At 35.9% G+C, this 18,314-nt stretch overlaps 1 protein-coding gene across 1 annotated transcript; it reads left to right on the top strand.

Moving 5' to 3' along the window:
• Positions 1 to 1,094: 1,094 nt before the first annotated feature.
• Positions 1,095 to 17,024, top strand: gng13b (guanine nucleotide binding protein (G protein), gamma 13b). Its single transcript, XM_088344071.1, has 3 exons — positions 1,095 to 1,431; positions 10,466 to 10,592; positions 11,742 to 17,024. The coding sequence occupies exons 2-3, from the start codon at positions 10,495 to 10,497 to the stop codon at positions 11,845 to 11,847; spliced, it is 204 nt and encodes a 67-aa protein (XP_088200197.1). The 5' UTR covers positions 1,095 to 1,431; positions 10,466 to 10,494; the 3' UTR covers positions 11,848 to 17,024.
• Positions 17,025 to 18,314: the final 1,290 nt, after the last annotated feature.

The raw sequence follows: 18,314 nt of genomic DNA, 5'->3' as shown, positions 1-18,314 counted from the left end.
GAGCAGGCTTGGGACGTCGAGCCTTGGCAGTGGAAAGCCTCTTGGGACGATATGGCAACTCCGTGGTGAAAACGCGTGGCGAAACGTAGCAGGTAAGTCGGTGGCCGGGGCGGAAGAGTAGATCGTAAACTTTTAACAGACAAGGGTCAGGCAACGAGAATCAGACTTGGAATATACATGGGCTTGTGGTACCTTGAATGTTGGAGGTTCACTCAGGAAATGAGGAAGACACTCGAACGTCCATCTCTGGACGCTGACAGCTTATGTAGTAGACTTCCACCAATCAAGAGATCGCGTTCCAGCACACCAGCTGATTACCTCAGGTGACTCCGGTTAGGTAATCACGACACACACATACCCCTATACTCTCACACACACTCTACTCTCTCACACATATTACTATACTGTCATACACACTACTATACTCTCTCTTACAAATATTAATGTATTGTCATTCACATGATACTATGGTGTCACACACATACTACGATACTCACTCACATATACTACTAAACTAGAAGAAACTCCAGTTTGACATCAAACTGGATGTCATACACACACTGATCTGTGTGCATTTCCATTGTTACTAAAAGTACCCAAAGTGAAATACCTTTGAGAGGTTATAATTAAACTAGGCTTGAAAAACCGTATAGTAATCATAATTTTAATTTTGTGTAAAAAAGAATATTAGTGTGAGTGAGTCTATAGTAGTGTGTTTGTGGGCGTATAGTAGTTTGAGTGTGAAAGTATAATAACTGTGAGTTCATGGTAGTGTGTGTGCCGGAGTGTAGTAGTATATGTGTTAGAGTATTGCAGTATGTGTGTAAAAGCATTATATTGTGTGTATTAGAGTGTAATCGGATGTGTAAGAGAGTATAGTAGTGTGTGTATGTATGTAGTAGTATGTGTGAGATAGTAAAATAGTGCATATGAGAGAGTATAGTAGTATTTGTACATGGGTATGATTGTGTCTGTATGAGAGTATAGTTGTGCATGTGCGAGAGTATAACGTCAAAGTGAAAGCGAGTATGATATACTGTCTCTTTACCCTGCTCACTCTCTCTCCATCTCTCTGGGACGACTCTCACATGCAGAAGCACATAGCATTCGGCAGAGCTGAGCTCTCCACACAGCAGGCAGTTAAGTTGTCCTCTCCCCCATCCTCCTCCTCCATTCTTGTGCAGACTAGAGACCACCAGCCGGCAACTCTTACACCCCCACCTCAGACTACCTCCAGCAGCTTGTGACACTTTACGCCAGTGACTGCTGCTATATACTTTCTCCTTGCGGAGGGATACTTATCCGACATCAAACCCGGATTTCACATAAAAAAAGGGCATCCTTTTTTCCTTGCTTTTTCTTCCTCGCTATCGAGCACCTGCACCGGTTTAAGCCGAGAGGAGCAACAGCCTCCGGTGGAGCATCAGTAAGGTAACTGTCTCATTCTGCTCTGTGATTAACGTGGGAGGGTGATTGAAATCTTGGCATAAAAGCAATAAGAAATAGCTATGATTTTGTACGTTTTTGAATCATGCAACTTTACGATTGTTTGGGAAGAATTACATAGCCATCCTTGGTTTTTCAAGCAGGGGTGAATCAAGGACAAGTGAGAATGCTGGAGATGTGTCGACAATGTTACCTCCTTCTTGAGAGTGCACATGCATCCACTAAATGTTATGCAAACCTACATTTTTATGCACTTTCAATTCTTCTTCTTCTTATCTTATTTTATGGGTTCTGTTTTAGCCCTGTTTCAAGAATTACTCGTGTATTTTTTAGCAGAATTAGAGCACACCTTTTTAAAAGGTTCACTACACTTTACACTGTAAAGCCCATTTTTTGGGACAAGTTTATTACCATTGGGACAAAAATGAGCATTAATTCTTATTCCACATCTTGTCGTTAGCTGTCAAGAATAAACTGACAAAGATAGGCATCAAATTGAAATGATTCCAACTGAATTATCACCAAACTATAGTAGTAAGTGCATTCTAAATGTGAATGTGAAACTTTTTTTCTTAAATAAGCCGAGCAATTGAGTGCCGTTATTAACATTTTGGTACCCTTTTAATATTTTTGACTACTTTTTCGGAAAAGAAGAAAAAATTGGGAAATGAAAAGCAAAGTATTTCATTTTCTTCAACAATAATAGAAACATAGCAGATTGACACAGAGAGAAATCATTTCCAAGTTAATAAAAGTATGACTTATAGGTACTGCTGCCTATCTATCTATCGTTGTGTTAGTATGTGATTTATTCGTTTTGAAACGGCTGAACCGATTTTTGGGAATATTTACACAGTTGTACTTTAGGCCCGCCGCCTCTGTGAGTGTCTTTAGCTAAGTTTCTTGTCAAGGCACCCCCAATAAATACCAACAAAATTGATAAAGATCTGCTTTCGTGTGGTCTGCTTTTGTTGGGGGCTCTAACGGCCACTGGCAGCCAAACTGGGTACTGCAGCTCCAGACCCCCGACAATCCCAAGCAGCTGAATCCAATCTTTTTTCGGACCAGCAATGCAGGGCAGTTTTGCTTGTGTGTGTGTATATATATATATATATATATATATATATATATATATATATATATATATATATATATATATATATATATATATATATATATATATATATATATATATATATATATATATATATATATATATATATATATATATACATATATGTTATTTAAGCTTTGTCCAGCTGTTTGGAGCTTGATAAACTATCACAATAGAAAATGATAGAGATACCTTGTTTGCCATCCAGCTACAAGACCCTTTCTCTATTATAAATTGTCTCTGTGACTCAGGATGGGAGAGCTATGAATAAACATTGGGAGTGGCTTAATAAACAAGTTATATACTCATAGACTTTTTTTAATGATTTACAACGATGTTAAAGTAAACAATGTGTTATTGTAAACTTATTTAAAGGGAAGGCAACAATCACAATTCCTGCACATATTTACTAAAGAGGAGAAATTCCACATTTTTTTTCTATTTGTTCATGAGGGGGAAGAGTACAAATTATTTTCTCACATTCCATGAAACTTATTGATTTAGCCTCAATCGACTAGCTCTTCTTTCCGTGTTGACGCTACACTCTGTGGTGACAAGTTGTGTCACAGCAGCAGCATTTCTGTATAACTTGCACAACCATTATTTGTATAATTTACAGTATGCCCGTTTTAAAGCATGGAGCCACTTCTTTTTCAATCTCGACTGTCAGCTGGTCTGAGGAGCTCCGCCTGTTCCTTTCTATTTTTAGTCTCTATTTACAACGCAGTAGCTATAGAGTCAAGTCTTTTCACTTAGTTTCCTTTCCCTTTACTCATGCTCCTTTTCCTAATTTTTCCGTTTTGCTTAAATGTATTTAATTCCCTTTCAACATAAGTTTCTTGCCTTAGCACTTTTTTAGCAAATTTTTCCTTTCTACCGTTGGAAAGTCAAAGTGATTTGGCAGTTTAAATTCTCAAGGATGGTTTGGCAATCGCACGTGCATGTTTACAGTGAAATAGTGTGTTTGTGGCTGCAAAGACAGCAGAGAAAGGGGGTAGAGGTTAATCTCTGGATGCTTTTAACCCAAATCACTATGTGACCTACATACCCTCAATAAATGAACCACCCTACATTCTTCTTGCCACACCCCCATGATATATTTACGACATACTCAATGTATAAGATTAAGCTTGCTGATGTGCATTAGATCTACTAATAAAATAATATCAATATTGAATTTAGGTTTTGTTTCTATGATAACCAGAGGCAGAGCTTAAACGTTAGTGCAAAACAAAGTTTACATACATTGAGTGCACGCGGACTACAGAAGAACCTTAAGTCGTGAACTAAAATACAATATTTCATCTATTTTAGAACATCATAAATACTATTTTTGTTGTATAGTTGTAAATTGTTTTGTGGTGGCATTTCATTTTTCAAATTGGTCACTTCCACTTTATTCTTTCAAGGAAGCGTTGTCATTCCATTTTCCTACATGCCACCAGCTTCTGAGAAGTAGATAAAGGTACAAAAAAGACCCCATGTTGTATCTTGGACCCCCTTTGCTTTATGTACCTTTAAAGGGACATTTTGTCAACATTTAATGACTCAATATTCTTCAATTACATTCATGAGATCACAATTCTAAACAATCTAGACCAAGCTATTGTGAAAAAAAATCAACAAAGAGAGGGATGTACTTGTCCAACACATACCAATGGAACTGGTGCCCAGGTGGTTAAGGGATCAGTGAACCATGAACTTCTAAAATATGGCTATAGCTCAATACATCCAGACTTTATTATTTTAACATCAGTACCAGTGAGTTTTCAAGCAAATATCAGACAATAGTCACAACCAGAACGGAATCAGGACCCAGATGCGTACCGTTAAACACAAGTTTATTGAGAAAAAGAGGAAGGGCAGCGCCCGCGATCCGGTGCTCGCTGGACGCGGGTAGCAAGCCGCTCAAATTATCAGATCGTGTTCCGAATGCGGAAGTGGATCTTCCAGAGTGGGAGATGGTGGTGTCAAAGACGGAAAAAACAGGTCGATAGCCTGAAAAGGAGAGCAAAAACGTGGTCGGGGTCAAAAAACAGGTCGTAGCCGGAGACAAACTGGGAAATCAAGAACGGACGGGTGGAAAAACGGGTGGAAAAATGGGTGGAAAAATGGGTGGAAAAATGGGTGCAAAAAGCGGGACCGCCGGGAGTCAGAGTCAAAGTGCTTGTCTTGTAGAAACAGAGGTTTGCTGACGGACTGACAACAGGTGAGTGAAAGGAATGGGCTTAAAAAGGACGGGGAACCAATAAGGTAGCCCGCAGCATCTGGCGCCAAACGAGCGGGCACAGGTAATACTAATTAGTCATCATGACAACAATAACACTCGTTTTACAATTAAAGAAAGAAACCAAGTTTTATGAGGACTCGCAGTTCATTTTTGCATTTCCAATTGTATGTTTGATGTTCTTTGAAGCCATATTAGCAGTGTTTCCTTTAAGGTTTTTCACAAAAGAAAAATATTTGTTATCTCACGAGGAGTCCTAATATCCATCCATCCATCCATTATCTGCACCGCTTATCCTAAGTAGGTTTTTGCCCACTGTGCAGAATTTCCTGCTCTTAAACCTGCTCAACATTCAAGGTACAACTTGATGATGGCAGTGCAGTTTCTTCGTCAGGAGTACCACAACATGCCTCAGACTCTTCTTGTTTTGTTTTGTCTGTGAATTTCTGCTAAATTTATAGAGTCACTTTGAATTTGATTGTATGCAAAGCATCCTTGTGGACAGTTGGTAGAAAATGTCAGGGCAGATATAATTTGGCCTAGCTGATTTAAATGTTAGACGTTTACTTTATCACTTGTTGACATATTATCTGCCACACAATTAAGGGTGCTGTGTTGTATTGCTATTCATATTATCCTCACAATGGTGGCGTCACAGGCAGGATCAGAGATCATAAACAGTGGGACTCATGGCCACTCCTGTTACTTGGAAGTAATTTGTTTTTGGAATGCGAAAACTTAATTCGTGACATGCATTTTCTTCTATCGTTAAATAGAACTTCATATGTCTTCGTCACAGCATGTTAGCTTCAATAAAGAGGTCAGTTTCCCCTAGTTAGTCATAAAAATAAGACAAGTCAAGTCATGTTTACTTATAGATAGATAGATAGATAGATAGATAGATAGATAGATAGATAGATAGATAGATAGATAGATAGATAGATAGATAGATAGATAGATAGATAGATAGATAGATAGATAGATAGATAGATAGATAGATAGATAGATAGATAGATAGATAGATAGATAGATAGATAGATAGATAGATAGATAGATAGATAGATAGATAGATAGATAGATAGATAGATAGATACTTTATTTATCCCCGAAGGGAAATTCACATTTCCAGCAGCATCCCTGAGCTGAGAACAATACAATAATAAAGCAAAAAGAATACAATATACAAACACCCAGTGTGACGTGCAAATGCTCACTGTAGTGTGTTATATAGAATATCTAAATAGTGCTACACAGAATACATATTGCAATAAAATTCGGTAATATGCAATGTAGGTGGTGTGGTTTAATGTGGGCTTTTACTCTGCCGGGTAGAGTTAAAGAGCCTCAAGGCATGAGGAAGAAAAGATCTCTTCAGTCTGTCTGTAGTACAAGACAGTGACAGCAGTCTGTCGCTGAAACTGCTCTTCTGTCTGGAGATAATGCTGTGTAGTGGATGCGATGGATTGTCCATGATTGACCGCAGCTTTTCCAGTGCCCGTCTCTCAGCTACTGTTGTTAGGCTGTCCAGCTCTTTGCCCACAACAGAGCTCGCTTTCCTAGCCAGTTTATTGAGACGAGAGGCATCCTTCTTCTTGACGCTGCCTCCCCAACACGCTGTCGCATAGAAGAGGGCGCTTGCCACAACTGTCTCATAGAATATTTTCAGGAGCTTTTTGCAGATTTTGAAGGAGGCCAGTCTTCTGAGGAAGTAAAGTTGGCTTTGCCCTTTCCTACATAGAGCTTCTGTGTTGGCAGTCCAGTTGTATAGCCCTTAAACACAAAGAGTCTCAAAGGTCTGCACAGAAAACAGATTATTGCAAACCACAGACTATTATTACACCTTCCCCTGATCTAAAACCTACATGAGGGCAAGGAAAAATAACTCAACATGAGGAAAATGAATAAACCTTGAGAAGGGACCACACATGAGGTAATCCCCCTTCCAGGATGACCAGGCTTCAATGGATGTTGCAATAACAAATAATACACAAATATTGTCAACATAAAATATAGGTTATTCATATGCTATAGAATAGAAGTGTGTTTTAAACTTAGATATATCCCCCTTCTCGTTGACTGCAGGTAAAATAAATGACTGTATCTGCTAGTCATTTTTTTCAGTTATGTTGTTGTAAATAATTGTGACAACCTCATGCGAAAGAGAGAGAAAAAAACAAACAAACAGACATAAACAACAAAATATGATAACACATTTGTTGGCCATATTCCTGGTGTTGGACAAAGCAGAAATGTGTTATTTCCAATTATTATAACCGTAGCAACTTCCATTCTGTGCGGCAACAAAGAAGAGGAGGGGGAAATACTTGAGTAAATAAATAATTTCACACATTGAAAAGGACTAAAAATAGTCAAGGAGCCTTCCTCCGGTGAGTGGGCAACTGTGGAGGGCAGCAGGAGGTAAAAAACAGTTACCAGGAAGCAGTAAAAGTGGTAAGAAAATAACAATGTGGCTAACTGTAACACTTTCTAATCCAAGCAATTGCATTATTAGGTAGGGATGCACAATAAGTATAACGAGAAAATATGACGGCCGGTATAGAAAAGATAGACTCGATAATTGGTCACTTGGAGTTACGCTATAATATTCAATCGGCTGACACCACTTTTTTAGAATGATTCCAAGCATCTATGCTCCTCATTGGAAAATATTTGAATTCTCTATGGCCATGTTTTATAACCACTGTGTCTATTGTGTCGCAGGAAATTGCCCGATTTTATCTTTGATGAAAAACATGCTATTGTTCAATATCTTTGCTGTCTTGCAGGGATTAGCCGAGTAACTGTCACTATTATTTATATCACGAGGTAAAATCAGAATACAATGTTTGACATTATTTATATTTCAATGTGCTTGTTAGGTCATACAGGGAAATGCATTTATTAATTGATTTTGTTCGATAATGTTGATTAAGATTAAATATAATAAGATACATCAAAAAGTTAGAATTTGCATTCATTTTCTATTAATTCTTATTCTAAAAATAAAGTTAGAAAGTCATTCCACAGATTACATAGATTTTGTTGATTTTAAGTATCATTTTCTGAATTTTTAACAAATGAGAAAACTTGAAAACCAAGTTAAAATTTTGTGTAACCCAAAATTATATTAATAACCAAAAATATTCACCTGGATTACCTCCTGAGCCACAGTGACTGCAAATGAAAAGAAAAATAACGTCAATTTAGGCAAAATGGCAATTTAAGCTTTTGGACATTTGAGTGTTTTCCTTTATCTTCTTTCTCAATTATTTTTTCCAAGCGTTTCAGTGTCTCCAACACTATACTGACGTTGGTTTTCAATATAACCGTAGTGTGTATCTTCCTTAAAAAAACCTGCAAGCAAAAGTGATCGTTAGCGAAAACTTGAATAATGTTAAGACAGTTAATTAGAGAAGGAACAACATTGGAGATAATTACACAGTGGCACAGAATACCTTCATTAAGGCAATAATGGATGTGCTAATAGAATCCAGTCCACAATTTAGTGCATGTTAGAAATTCTTCCATTAGAAAGTGAGCCCCTTCAAGAGTAAAAACTAGTATGTGATGTAAGGCTGAGAGCTAAAGTAGATGGATTGAGCAGACAAGCAGAGGTGAAGTGAAGAGATGAAGAGGAGGGAAAATGGAGATGGAAGAGATGGCGAATTATAGAGCTAGAATAAAGCAAACATCCTCCTGTCGTCTCTGGAGGACTCTGGAGGCTGAAACTGGATCTCATGCAGGGATTTGCCATTGCCCTCCCACTCAATCTTCTTTTTCTTTTTTTTTTAACTGGTTATAGACATGTATTGTATAATAACATGTTTCAAACTCCAAAAAAGGCACGCACGTACACACATTGCAGTCTATTCTTGTGTTTCCTGTTGAGTCATGTCAGTAGCTTCTTCATATGGAACCACAAAGTGACAATCAAAGCAGTTATTGCGTTTTTAATTATTGTTTTTAGTCCGGATTATTGGCTTCTGGGTGTATAGGTTGGTAGGTACAAAGACGGGTGGATGGACGGACAGACAGAGACACAGACAGACAGACAGACAGACAGACAGACAGACAGACAGACAGACAGACGGACGGACAGACAGACAGACAGACAGACGAATAGACGAATACTGTAGATAAATAGATGAGTAGATGGATATGGTGTTCAAAAAAGGGATCTCCCAAGTCAACGATGTAGAGAAAAAAAATGTGTCTTCTTCCAATATTTTAATCACTCATATTTTTTAAACAAACACCTAATTGAGTGATGGGGCTGCATTTCACATTACAAAAAGAGAACGTGTTTTAAGTGAGGTCATTTCTTAATAGTCAATGAAGACTTCCCAAAGCGCTTTACAATGTGCTACACACTTTTTCCCTTTTTACACACTAACTAACCGCCATGCAAGGAAACCTGCTATCAGGGGTATTAGGGATTCGACATATAACACTGAGTAGCTGGGAATCGAACCTGCGACCTCTTGATCCCAGGACGAGTGCTCTACCTCGTGAGATAATGCCGGCCCAAATATACATGTTGTATAATATATATACTTATATTTATTTATTTATTTATCTATTTGTTTAATTAATTAATTTATTTATTTATTAAATGGTTAAAAACAAACCCATTTTACAGGTGCAAGTCCTTGTTTAAAATATAAAATGAGTTCTTTCAAATTGACTTATATAATGTCAAATTATAATTTCAAAAAGAATCAGGTTTTTTTTTTGAAAATCTGTATTAATTAAGGACAAGATCTTCTTTACTTTGCATGACACTTTTGTCGCCATCATGTGGACGCTATGGAAAAGGTGCATTTGCCTTTGGTACGGCAAAGCAAAAAGGCCATAATGGACCAAAGAAAATAACTAAAAAAACATTTCTGGAGCCGCAAATAAAAAGCCTTATATAAGCCTTATAAGAAATAAAACAGATACCTTATCTATCTAAATTCATTGGAAAACGTGTGTCCTGTTTTGTCCTACAGAAACCATATATTTTTCTATTATCAAAATGTTTTGAAAAAGTACCAGGGAGCCACTAGGTAGTGTCAAAGACGCTCATGTGGCTTCAGAATTCCAACTTTGTTGACGATTAAAAGCATCTTCCTTTGCCTTTTTGGCCCTGCCGCTATTGTTTTTGTGGGTCTATTCTAGGACGTTTTGTTGACATGCTATCTTTTAGAAAAACTTAAAAATGAAAAAGGTTTGTGCATACGTGGTGTAGGTTCACCAAGCTCTTTTGAGTATGTGTACAACTCATGCCGCAACATCATTGACACACAGGCAGACAAGCAGATAAGGGGCGAGGCAACTGTTTAGCCAATCAGAATGCTGAACACAATGCACAATAAAGATTTGTAGTAAAGCTGCGACAAGTAAAACCCGATACAACAAGGCATCACTGTAAATGCCTATTGACAGTATCCCTGTGTAAAGAACCTTGGGAGACACTATTTAAGTACACTATTAAAGTTGGTACTTGCTTGATAAACTCTTTCTGACTGAAAGCATGATATCAGAATGATATTTACCCTAAAGATTTCTCCAATTTGTGAATTTTGTTCACCATGATTTTCTGATTATCAGTGGCGTTATTCACAGTATCAGTCCCTTAGTACACTTTACATTTAATGCCATTGTCTCTACCAATATCAACCCTCTTGTTTTTTCAGATAGACAAGTTGTAAATCAGACCGCAGTCATGGATGAGATGGACCTGCCCCAGATGAAGAAGGAGGTGGAGAGCCTCAAGTACCAGTTGGCTTTCAAAAGAGAGAAGTCCTCCAAAACAGTGACAGAGTAAGTTCGTTTAGCGAGCTGCAACAGACAACTAGATAGAACCACTTGAATGGATGTTTCTCTGTAATAAATGCTGTCCTTCAGTTCGTGGCTTGGTATGCTTGTCCAAGTGGCCAAATAAATGGCTCGCAATGAAACATCTCAAGGACATGTAGTGACAATATTAATAGTGATTCTAATAACATTGGTCCTTTACAAGAATTACGTTAGAAAAATTCACACGGTCCATGCATTAGTTAGCATTCAATAGTGTGGCTTGTAATTGGAGTTTGAGTGCAAGAACTTGACCTTTGTAACAGAACATGAGGGGCATCAAATGTAAATCTCAACTCTCAAGCATTCCATCATTTATATTAAAAGGTTAATTTGGAACAAAGCTTGAGTGATTTCTCAGGGGTGATAAGGAAGAAAAATGGAGGCCAGAAGCTGTTACTCAGATGCCCCATTCAAGGTGAGGAATAAACCTTCAAGGTTAACAGTTTATATATAAATTTTTATATATAAGATTTTTTGTTTAATAGACACTCTAAATAAAGGGAGAAGACATAAATGGATTCTGAACTTGCAAGGAAACAGGGAGAGCCCAAACCTCAGCCCAAACCTCAGATAAGAAATATAAACCTTTACTAAGTATTGTGCTTTAATGTGATAAAAAAAAAAAACATTTAGGCTTCTGTAACTGTAGGTTTATGGTTTAATAGACACTCAAAATAAGGAGAGTTGAGATCAATTAATTTTGAACTTGCAAGAACAGGAAATTACTGTATATACAAAATCCTCAAGATACAAATTTCATCTGTTTTAAATGTCCTCCCCCCAGCCCTTTCTTTTTTTACGTCACAAACAACAAGCAACCTTGAGGTAATATAGTCAAAATAACGAACTGACATCCAAATTTTTTTGGGCTTTTGCCCTATTCTTATGGAACTTCTAGCAGGAAGGAAATGAAACTAATTGATTAAAATATTTTGAAATATGGCCCATTTTCTTTTGTTATTTATTCAATCAATGATTTGATGATTGACTCTGCAATTGGATGGTATTTTTGGTTAGTTACCATAAATGGGAAAGATAGAAAAGTCCATTACCGAGTTTTTTAAGTAATGATGTTGCTATGGAATTTGAAACATGCTCCTTTTTTTTCTAAAGTTTAGTAAAGTGGATAGAAGACGGTGTCCCGGAGGATCCCTTTCTGAATCCTGAGCTAATGAAGAACAACCCATGGGTGGAGAAGGGAAAGTGCATCCTTCTGTAGGATAAGGTGAATCCTTTCCTTCCACTTGACCCACGACACAATCCTTCAGATGCTCCCTGACCCAGGACTCAGCCTCACAACTATCATCTTGAATGTATACTAGTCACAAATACTTTATCAAGGTCAAGCAAACACATACTAACACACAACTTTTGCCTGATTACCACAACTTCACGCAGTTTATTCTTGCAACATAAACACATTATTCAAACATTATTAATCAAACATAACCTTACTAAACGTGTCAATATAGGACAACTTGATTATGCAGCTGCAAGGCACAGTTTCATTCTATTTTTCTTTTTGACATTAAGATCTATGTACACTTTATTTCATCCATCATATATAAAAAGTAATCACGATATCAGGCACTCTCAAAATCGTTTGGCTTTTGTTTCATTGAGTGATACACTTTAGAATACACACTGCTCACTTGTTATTAACAGAACTAACTTTTTCTACTTAAAAGTAAACAGATTGTTAAATTTGGTGGCTGACGTAATGCCTTAAAGTTGCAAATGCTCATGATTCGTATCAGTGCTGACAATGTCTCACAGAAGCATTGAATAATTATTGTGACACAATAAGTTCCTTAAAATGCCACATGCAAATGTTTAAAGTGAAAGTCAAAACCCAATATCTTGAAACAATATCTTATTTGGGCCTCTACTAGTCTAAAAATTGCATTTTATGTTGGTAGAATATGTGTTGAGAAGCATTATTCACCTGTTTTTAGCCATCCCTGTGGTCGGCCATTTTGAGAATGCTGTCCAGTGACGTTGACATCACAAATGCTTAAGCGTATGACTCTGCTTCGGGAAGCAGATAAAGAATGATTGGTCACTATGCCACAGAGAGCTAAAAACAAGCAGCTTTTGCTTTTTAACCTATATTTGAAAAATATTAGATTGTGTGAAGATTGTAGTTCAAATTGTCTGTGTCACTGAAATATTTTTCTGGTTTTAGAACATGCCTAGCACAGTACAGTACAGTATAGTACAGTGCAATACAGTACAGACTCGGGATCGCCCCCGTCGGGCGGCGAGCGGCTCCACGAGACGGAGGCTACAGTACAGGACAGGACAGTACAGTACAGTACAGTACAGTACAGGACAGGACAGGACAGGACAGGACAGTACAGTTCAGTACCATAAAAGCTACTCTACAAACATTGTGAATACGAGACCAATGCTATGTAATTGGCTCGTTCTTTGCAAAATCAAAGGAATGGATTTAACCAGAAAAAATTGAGATTTGAGATTTGAATTAAACTCGGTGTATTTCTTAACAGTAAAAGCAAGGATACCAGCTCTTTAATTTTGGAGTAACTGCTGCTGTCTTTTTCATAATTGTGGTAAAATTAGATCACATTTACTTGTATGGCATTTTTCTTTCAAAAAATGCAACACGGAATGCTGTAAAATACATTACATGTAATAAATAAATAAATTTCATACTACCCAATACCCCAGGAGGGTTTGGGTTAGTGTTGAGAAAGGAAAAAAATGGCAAAGCACAGATAAACCAGGCAAAAAAGGGACCCAAGAGGCTCATTCAAACAGATATGGTGCAATCATCTAGTTATAACCCATTTAATATGTACATTTACTATGATAATTTGACTCTGTATTGCTGAAAAGTGCAAATCCAACCCTAAAATACATTTATGAAACTTTTGGATGTTTTTGAAAACATGAGATAATCTTTCGCTCCAATTTTGTCAAGATCATATGACCTGCAACCCGGGCCAAAATTTGAAGGTAAGGTTCTAGTTCCTAACACATGCAAAAAACTTTAATTATTCATAAACAAACTGTTAATGAATTAATATTTGCGCTATACTTTCTGAGAGTTAAAAAGTAGGCAGGTTGCAACTTTCACTTCTCGTCTCTAAATGACCTACATTTTCAGACTTAGATTTGAATGTTTCCGCAACATTAATTGAAATCTCTTGATTTGATATGAAATGAGTGTTTCGCAACAACACAACTTTCTCTGGTATATGATTTGACTTTCATGGACAACGTTTTGTAAGTATTTGAACAGCAAAAGATTCAATTTAGTATCCCACAAGACTAAATTCACTGCCAGGAATAGAGACCAAATAACCAAAAGCCATTTCCCAGGAATGAACAAACGTTTATTGCAATAGCAATGGTAAAGATGTTTACAGCAATGACAGTTTACATCCCGCCGTTCTTCTGAATTCTTTGAGCCACTAGAGCAGGCATGTTAAACATGCGGCCCGTGGGCCAGACCCAGCCTGTTGGGTGATTTAATCCGACCTGCCATAAATTTCCGAGTATGTCAAAAAAGAAGCGAGTCTTTATGTAATTTCTATCAAAAGTTAAGATTTTTAAAACAAATGCACCCCATGGCCGCTAGAGGACAGAAAAGAATACTCCCTCACCTTAGTAGACCCAGCTTAGTACTTTGATCTGATGTAGTCTAATCATATTGCCCACGCATTACTAAAACTTTTAAATTGTATTCCTATTTTATTCATTTGAAACCAGTATGACAATTAAGGCAAAAATCACTTTTTTTTTCATGGCTCTCACTTGAGTCTGTGTAACGTGGCTAGTTGGTTCAGGTGTAAAATTGCATTAACTCAACTGTTAAAATAAATAGTTTCATGCAATTAATGCTAGTCATGAAAATTATTTTTTCCTATTGCTTGTGATTAAATGTGTTATCCTTAGAATAGATCCCCTATCATCCATGATTAGAACATGTAGGATAGACTACTAAAGTAGACTGAATAATAAAGCATAATACTGAAAAACTACCGTAAGCTAAAAATGTTAAGTTTGCATCCATTTACTAGTCCAGCTTGCCTGAGAACAGAAAGTCTGGATCCAGCCCCAAAGCCAAACTGAGTTTAACATCCCTCCACTAAATAATGGTTTTCCGATTTAACATGGGAAGGCATGGCGTTTTACTCTGATGTCATTAAGTCAGGATGTGTGTTTATTATTACTATGGGCCTCTCCAGGGTTTAAATACCCCATCCGCTCCTTACCGACCGTCCCAATGGACAAACACTAACACAAAGTCAAGACGCAAACACTCTTGACAGCCATGTTCAGTTGTTTAATTTATTATTATACACTGTACATATATTTGTTGCTTTATTTATTATATTTATTTATTTACGTGAACTTTTTTTCACCTAGATGTGTGATTTCTTCTGTGTCTGTATCAACCACTTGAAAATAAAACACTGAAATCGTTTGACGCAACATTAGATCAGCTTCGATACTGCTTGGTGTGACAAAATAGAAGGATAAAGACATCATGGGAACTGCACTTCATCTTGGTGCAGTAATGGCTCTCCTTTCATTACAATTTTGTGGAGCCGGTTCCCTTAAGGCTGTTCTGTAATTGGGTGACTTTTGCACAATGAATTAATTGCAAAATTTTAATTGAAAGTAGTGTATGACGTCACATTTTTTTCTTTGCCAACTAAGCAATCAGCAATATAGTAAAAGATCCCTGACAACCACACACCCACCCAAACACACACCTTACTTAAATTATATTTCTAATATTTATTAAATTGTGTTATTAAAGGAACTAAATAAGAAAACAACTTACCTGTGTCTCTTAAATTGTAGATAGAATAAAGGCAAATGACAAAAGACTGGGTCAAACTTTGTTTACAGAGTGGTATTAACTCAGTCAGTGCCATAGAGATATTTTCACATCATTGAGTTTATTACGCATTTCAATAAAACAAAAATCTTACACCCTTGTCAGAAAATCATATTTTATTGTAATGACAATATTTGTACTTCAATGAATCGCTAAATTATACTCATATTATAAAAATAAATAATAATAATACCCCATTGCCATAAAATGGTTTGTATTTTAGGTTTTTTTTCTAATTTTATGATATTTTTACCTCTGTTCACAGTATATCAAGATTACTCATATTGCAAAAAGTAGTTTAGATTCTTATCGCATTGTCAGCTTATTTCATTTTATAGTATTTTTACTTATAACTACTCACATTGCACAGACATTACAAAAATAAATAATAATTTCCCCCTTGTCAGAAAATATAAGATATTTTTACCGACAAAAGTATACTGTCATTGCACATAAAATGATGATATTACCCGATTGTCACAAAGTGTCACTTTTTTAGTGTTTACACTCATTTTATGATAGTTTTACTTAATTGTATAATATACAGTATACTCTTATTGAGATTTTTTCTTATTCTATGCTCAGAAAATATCGCTTTTTTTCCGATATTTTAAATTACGTTTATAACTCTATACTGAAAGATAAAGAATTATTTGTCTTCTTGTAGAATTTATATTAATTTGCTTATTTACTTATTTCTTTTGTCTTTTTGGTGGAAACTATTTCTTTAAGGGACCGTTGTTGTAACAAAAACACATTTGGATCTTTTGCTCATTTAACGTTATTCTTTTTTTTTGGTACAATACTTTTTAAATAAGCAAAATAATGTTGATTATTGTATAAATGGTACTTTGAAAAAGAAAGGTTTGTCAAGTTTAGCATTTGATAACATTTTTTTTGTGCAGGCGGAAAAACATAAATGCCATGAAAATCCTTCTCTGGCACTGAATGAGTTAACAGAAGAGGAATTGCAATTTTTTTTTTGTCTTTTTTGGGGTTGTATTGAAGATGCTCGTAAAGTCTTGCTGTGTGATATATGTAACATACAATGCCTCCCCACGATTGCATGAAAATGGTCTGAATGTGGCTTCCACACTGTACAAAACAAAGCTTTATGTGTAGCTTTTGCAGAGACACAAGCGATAATTTTTGAAATTTGATTTTAGGTCTAAGAGATTTGATAAGAATCCACTATTTGAATTGAGCAAAGTTGCACACCACCAGTAAAAACGCAGCAGGTGTGGTTTGTTTTAACCTGTCCCTTTCTTTAAGTTTTTTCCCCGATGTTTATATTGTTTTTGTTTCTTTACAATATTCATTATGTTTGTGTGTTTGTTGCTTTTATGAAAATGTCAGCAAATAATTTTGACAACACATTTCTTGAAAGTCTTTTGGAGATCCAATTATGCATCTGATTAAGCCCAATTGTAAAAATGAAAAGCAATAAAATCAAGAAAATTTTGTATTGAATTTTTTTGCAAAAACACCTATCTTATTTAATAAAGTAGACAAATTTGAGAGAAGTTGTTTTTTGTGTTTTTATTTTCACAATGAATAACACTGATATGTTTCATGGGAATTGAATTGAGAGATTTATATTATTATACCTTGCTGGTAAAAATCTTACCTTGCTAGTGTCAATTCTTTAAGTTCTGATTTTAAGTGTTCTTCTTTTCAAGTAAAATAAGAAAAATAATTTTAAACCAATGCATTGTCTACCTTGGTTGATTTGGCTTCTCATTTGAGGTACTCGTACTTTTTACAATGCTGGATTTTGATTTTTTTTTTCAAATGAAGATGCAAATTCAAATTTGTTCTAAAGGTCCTCCCCTGAACTCTTTCTTTATATTATATCTCATAAAATCAAAGACCAGCAACATTATTGTCCAATAGCGCTATGATGTAAACAGTGCATGACAGTTAACATAAACAACAACAGTGAGAAACAATAGACAAAAGAAAAAACAAACTGCCATCCTATACAATTTATTTTACAGGTGCCCAATATAAAAACAGAAACAAGCAATATAAAATAATCATTAACCTGGTGACTCAGTATTATCCCTTTAAAATAATAAGAGTGAAGACATTAAGATTTAACAAAAGATACATGTTTACGAGAAATTATACAGATGTTACTTGCAGTATCATGTTTGGCTGATAGGAGTGTGCGATACTGGGTGTTTTAGTATTGATGCGATTCGAGTAAATACTTGGTACTATTAATAGATGCGTTTTGCCCCTAAGTGTCATGGTTATTAAAAACTGAACCCTCCTGATGAAATGATAAATAATAATAAAAACAGCACGAAGACTTAAGACATGAAAAAAAAATTAAAATAAATAATTACATTTCAAACTTTAACAATATAAAAAATGAATACAAATATTTATATTACAACTGAATCAGAACAAATGCGAAGAGAATAAAAAAGGAGCAATGTTACGAAAATATTCATATAACACCGTCAACATGTCACCTATAACTTCCATTGCACAATATTTTGAAACTGAATTTAGAAAGTGCAAATAGCAGTATTAATACAAACTAAATACTAGTATTGAAAAAACAGTAAATAATAAAATACTTCTAAGACAACAGCTGTTACAGAGCAAAGGTCAAGAGAGTGAGTCTCAAAATTAGAGACACCAGATTTATGGGTTTTTGTTCAGGAACGATAACATGTTTACGGTTTTGGTGCAGCTCGTTGATCTCTGTAGGGTCAACTTTTTTCATGTGCTGAAGGAAATTTGCCACACAAATGACACACACAAAAAAAAGTCCACACCGTGCTGTTCTTCCCCTTTGCCTC

The sequence above is a fragment of the Urocampus carinirostris genome, chromosome 1 (genome assembly GCF_059441175.1).
Source record: "Urocampus carinirostris isolate Australia breed hairy pipefish chromosome 1, RoL_Ucar_1.0, whole genome shotgun sequence".
NCBI classification, from domain to species: domain Eukaryota; kingdom Metazoa; phylum Chordata; class Actinopteri; order Syngnathiformes; family Syngnathidae; genus Urocampus; species Urocampus carinirostris.
Note: the sequence above shows the minus strand (reverse complement) of the source record. Positions and strands in the feature narration are given on the sequence as shown.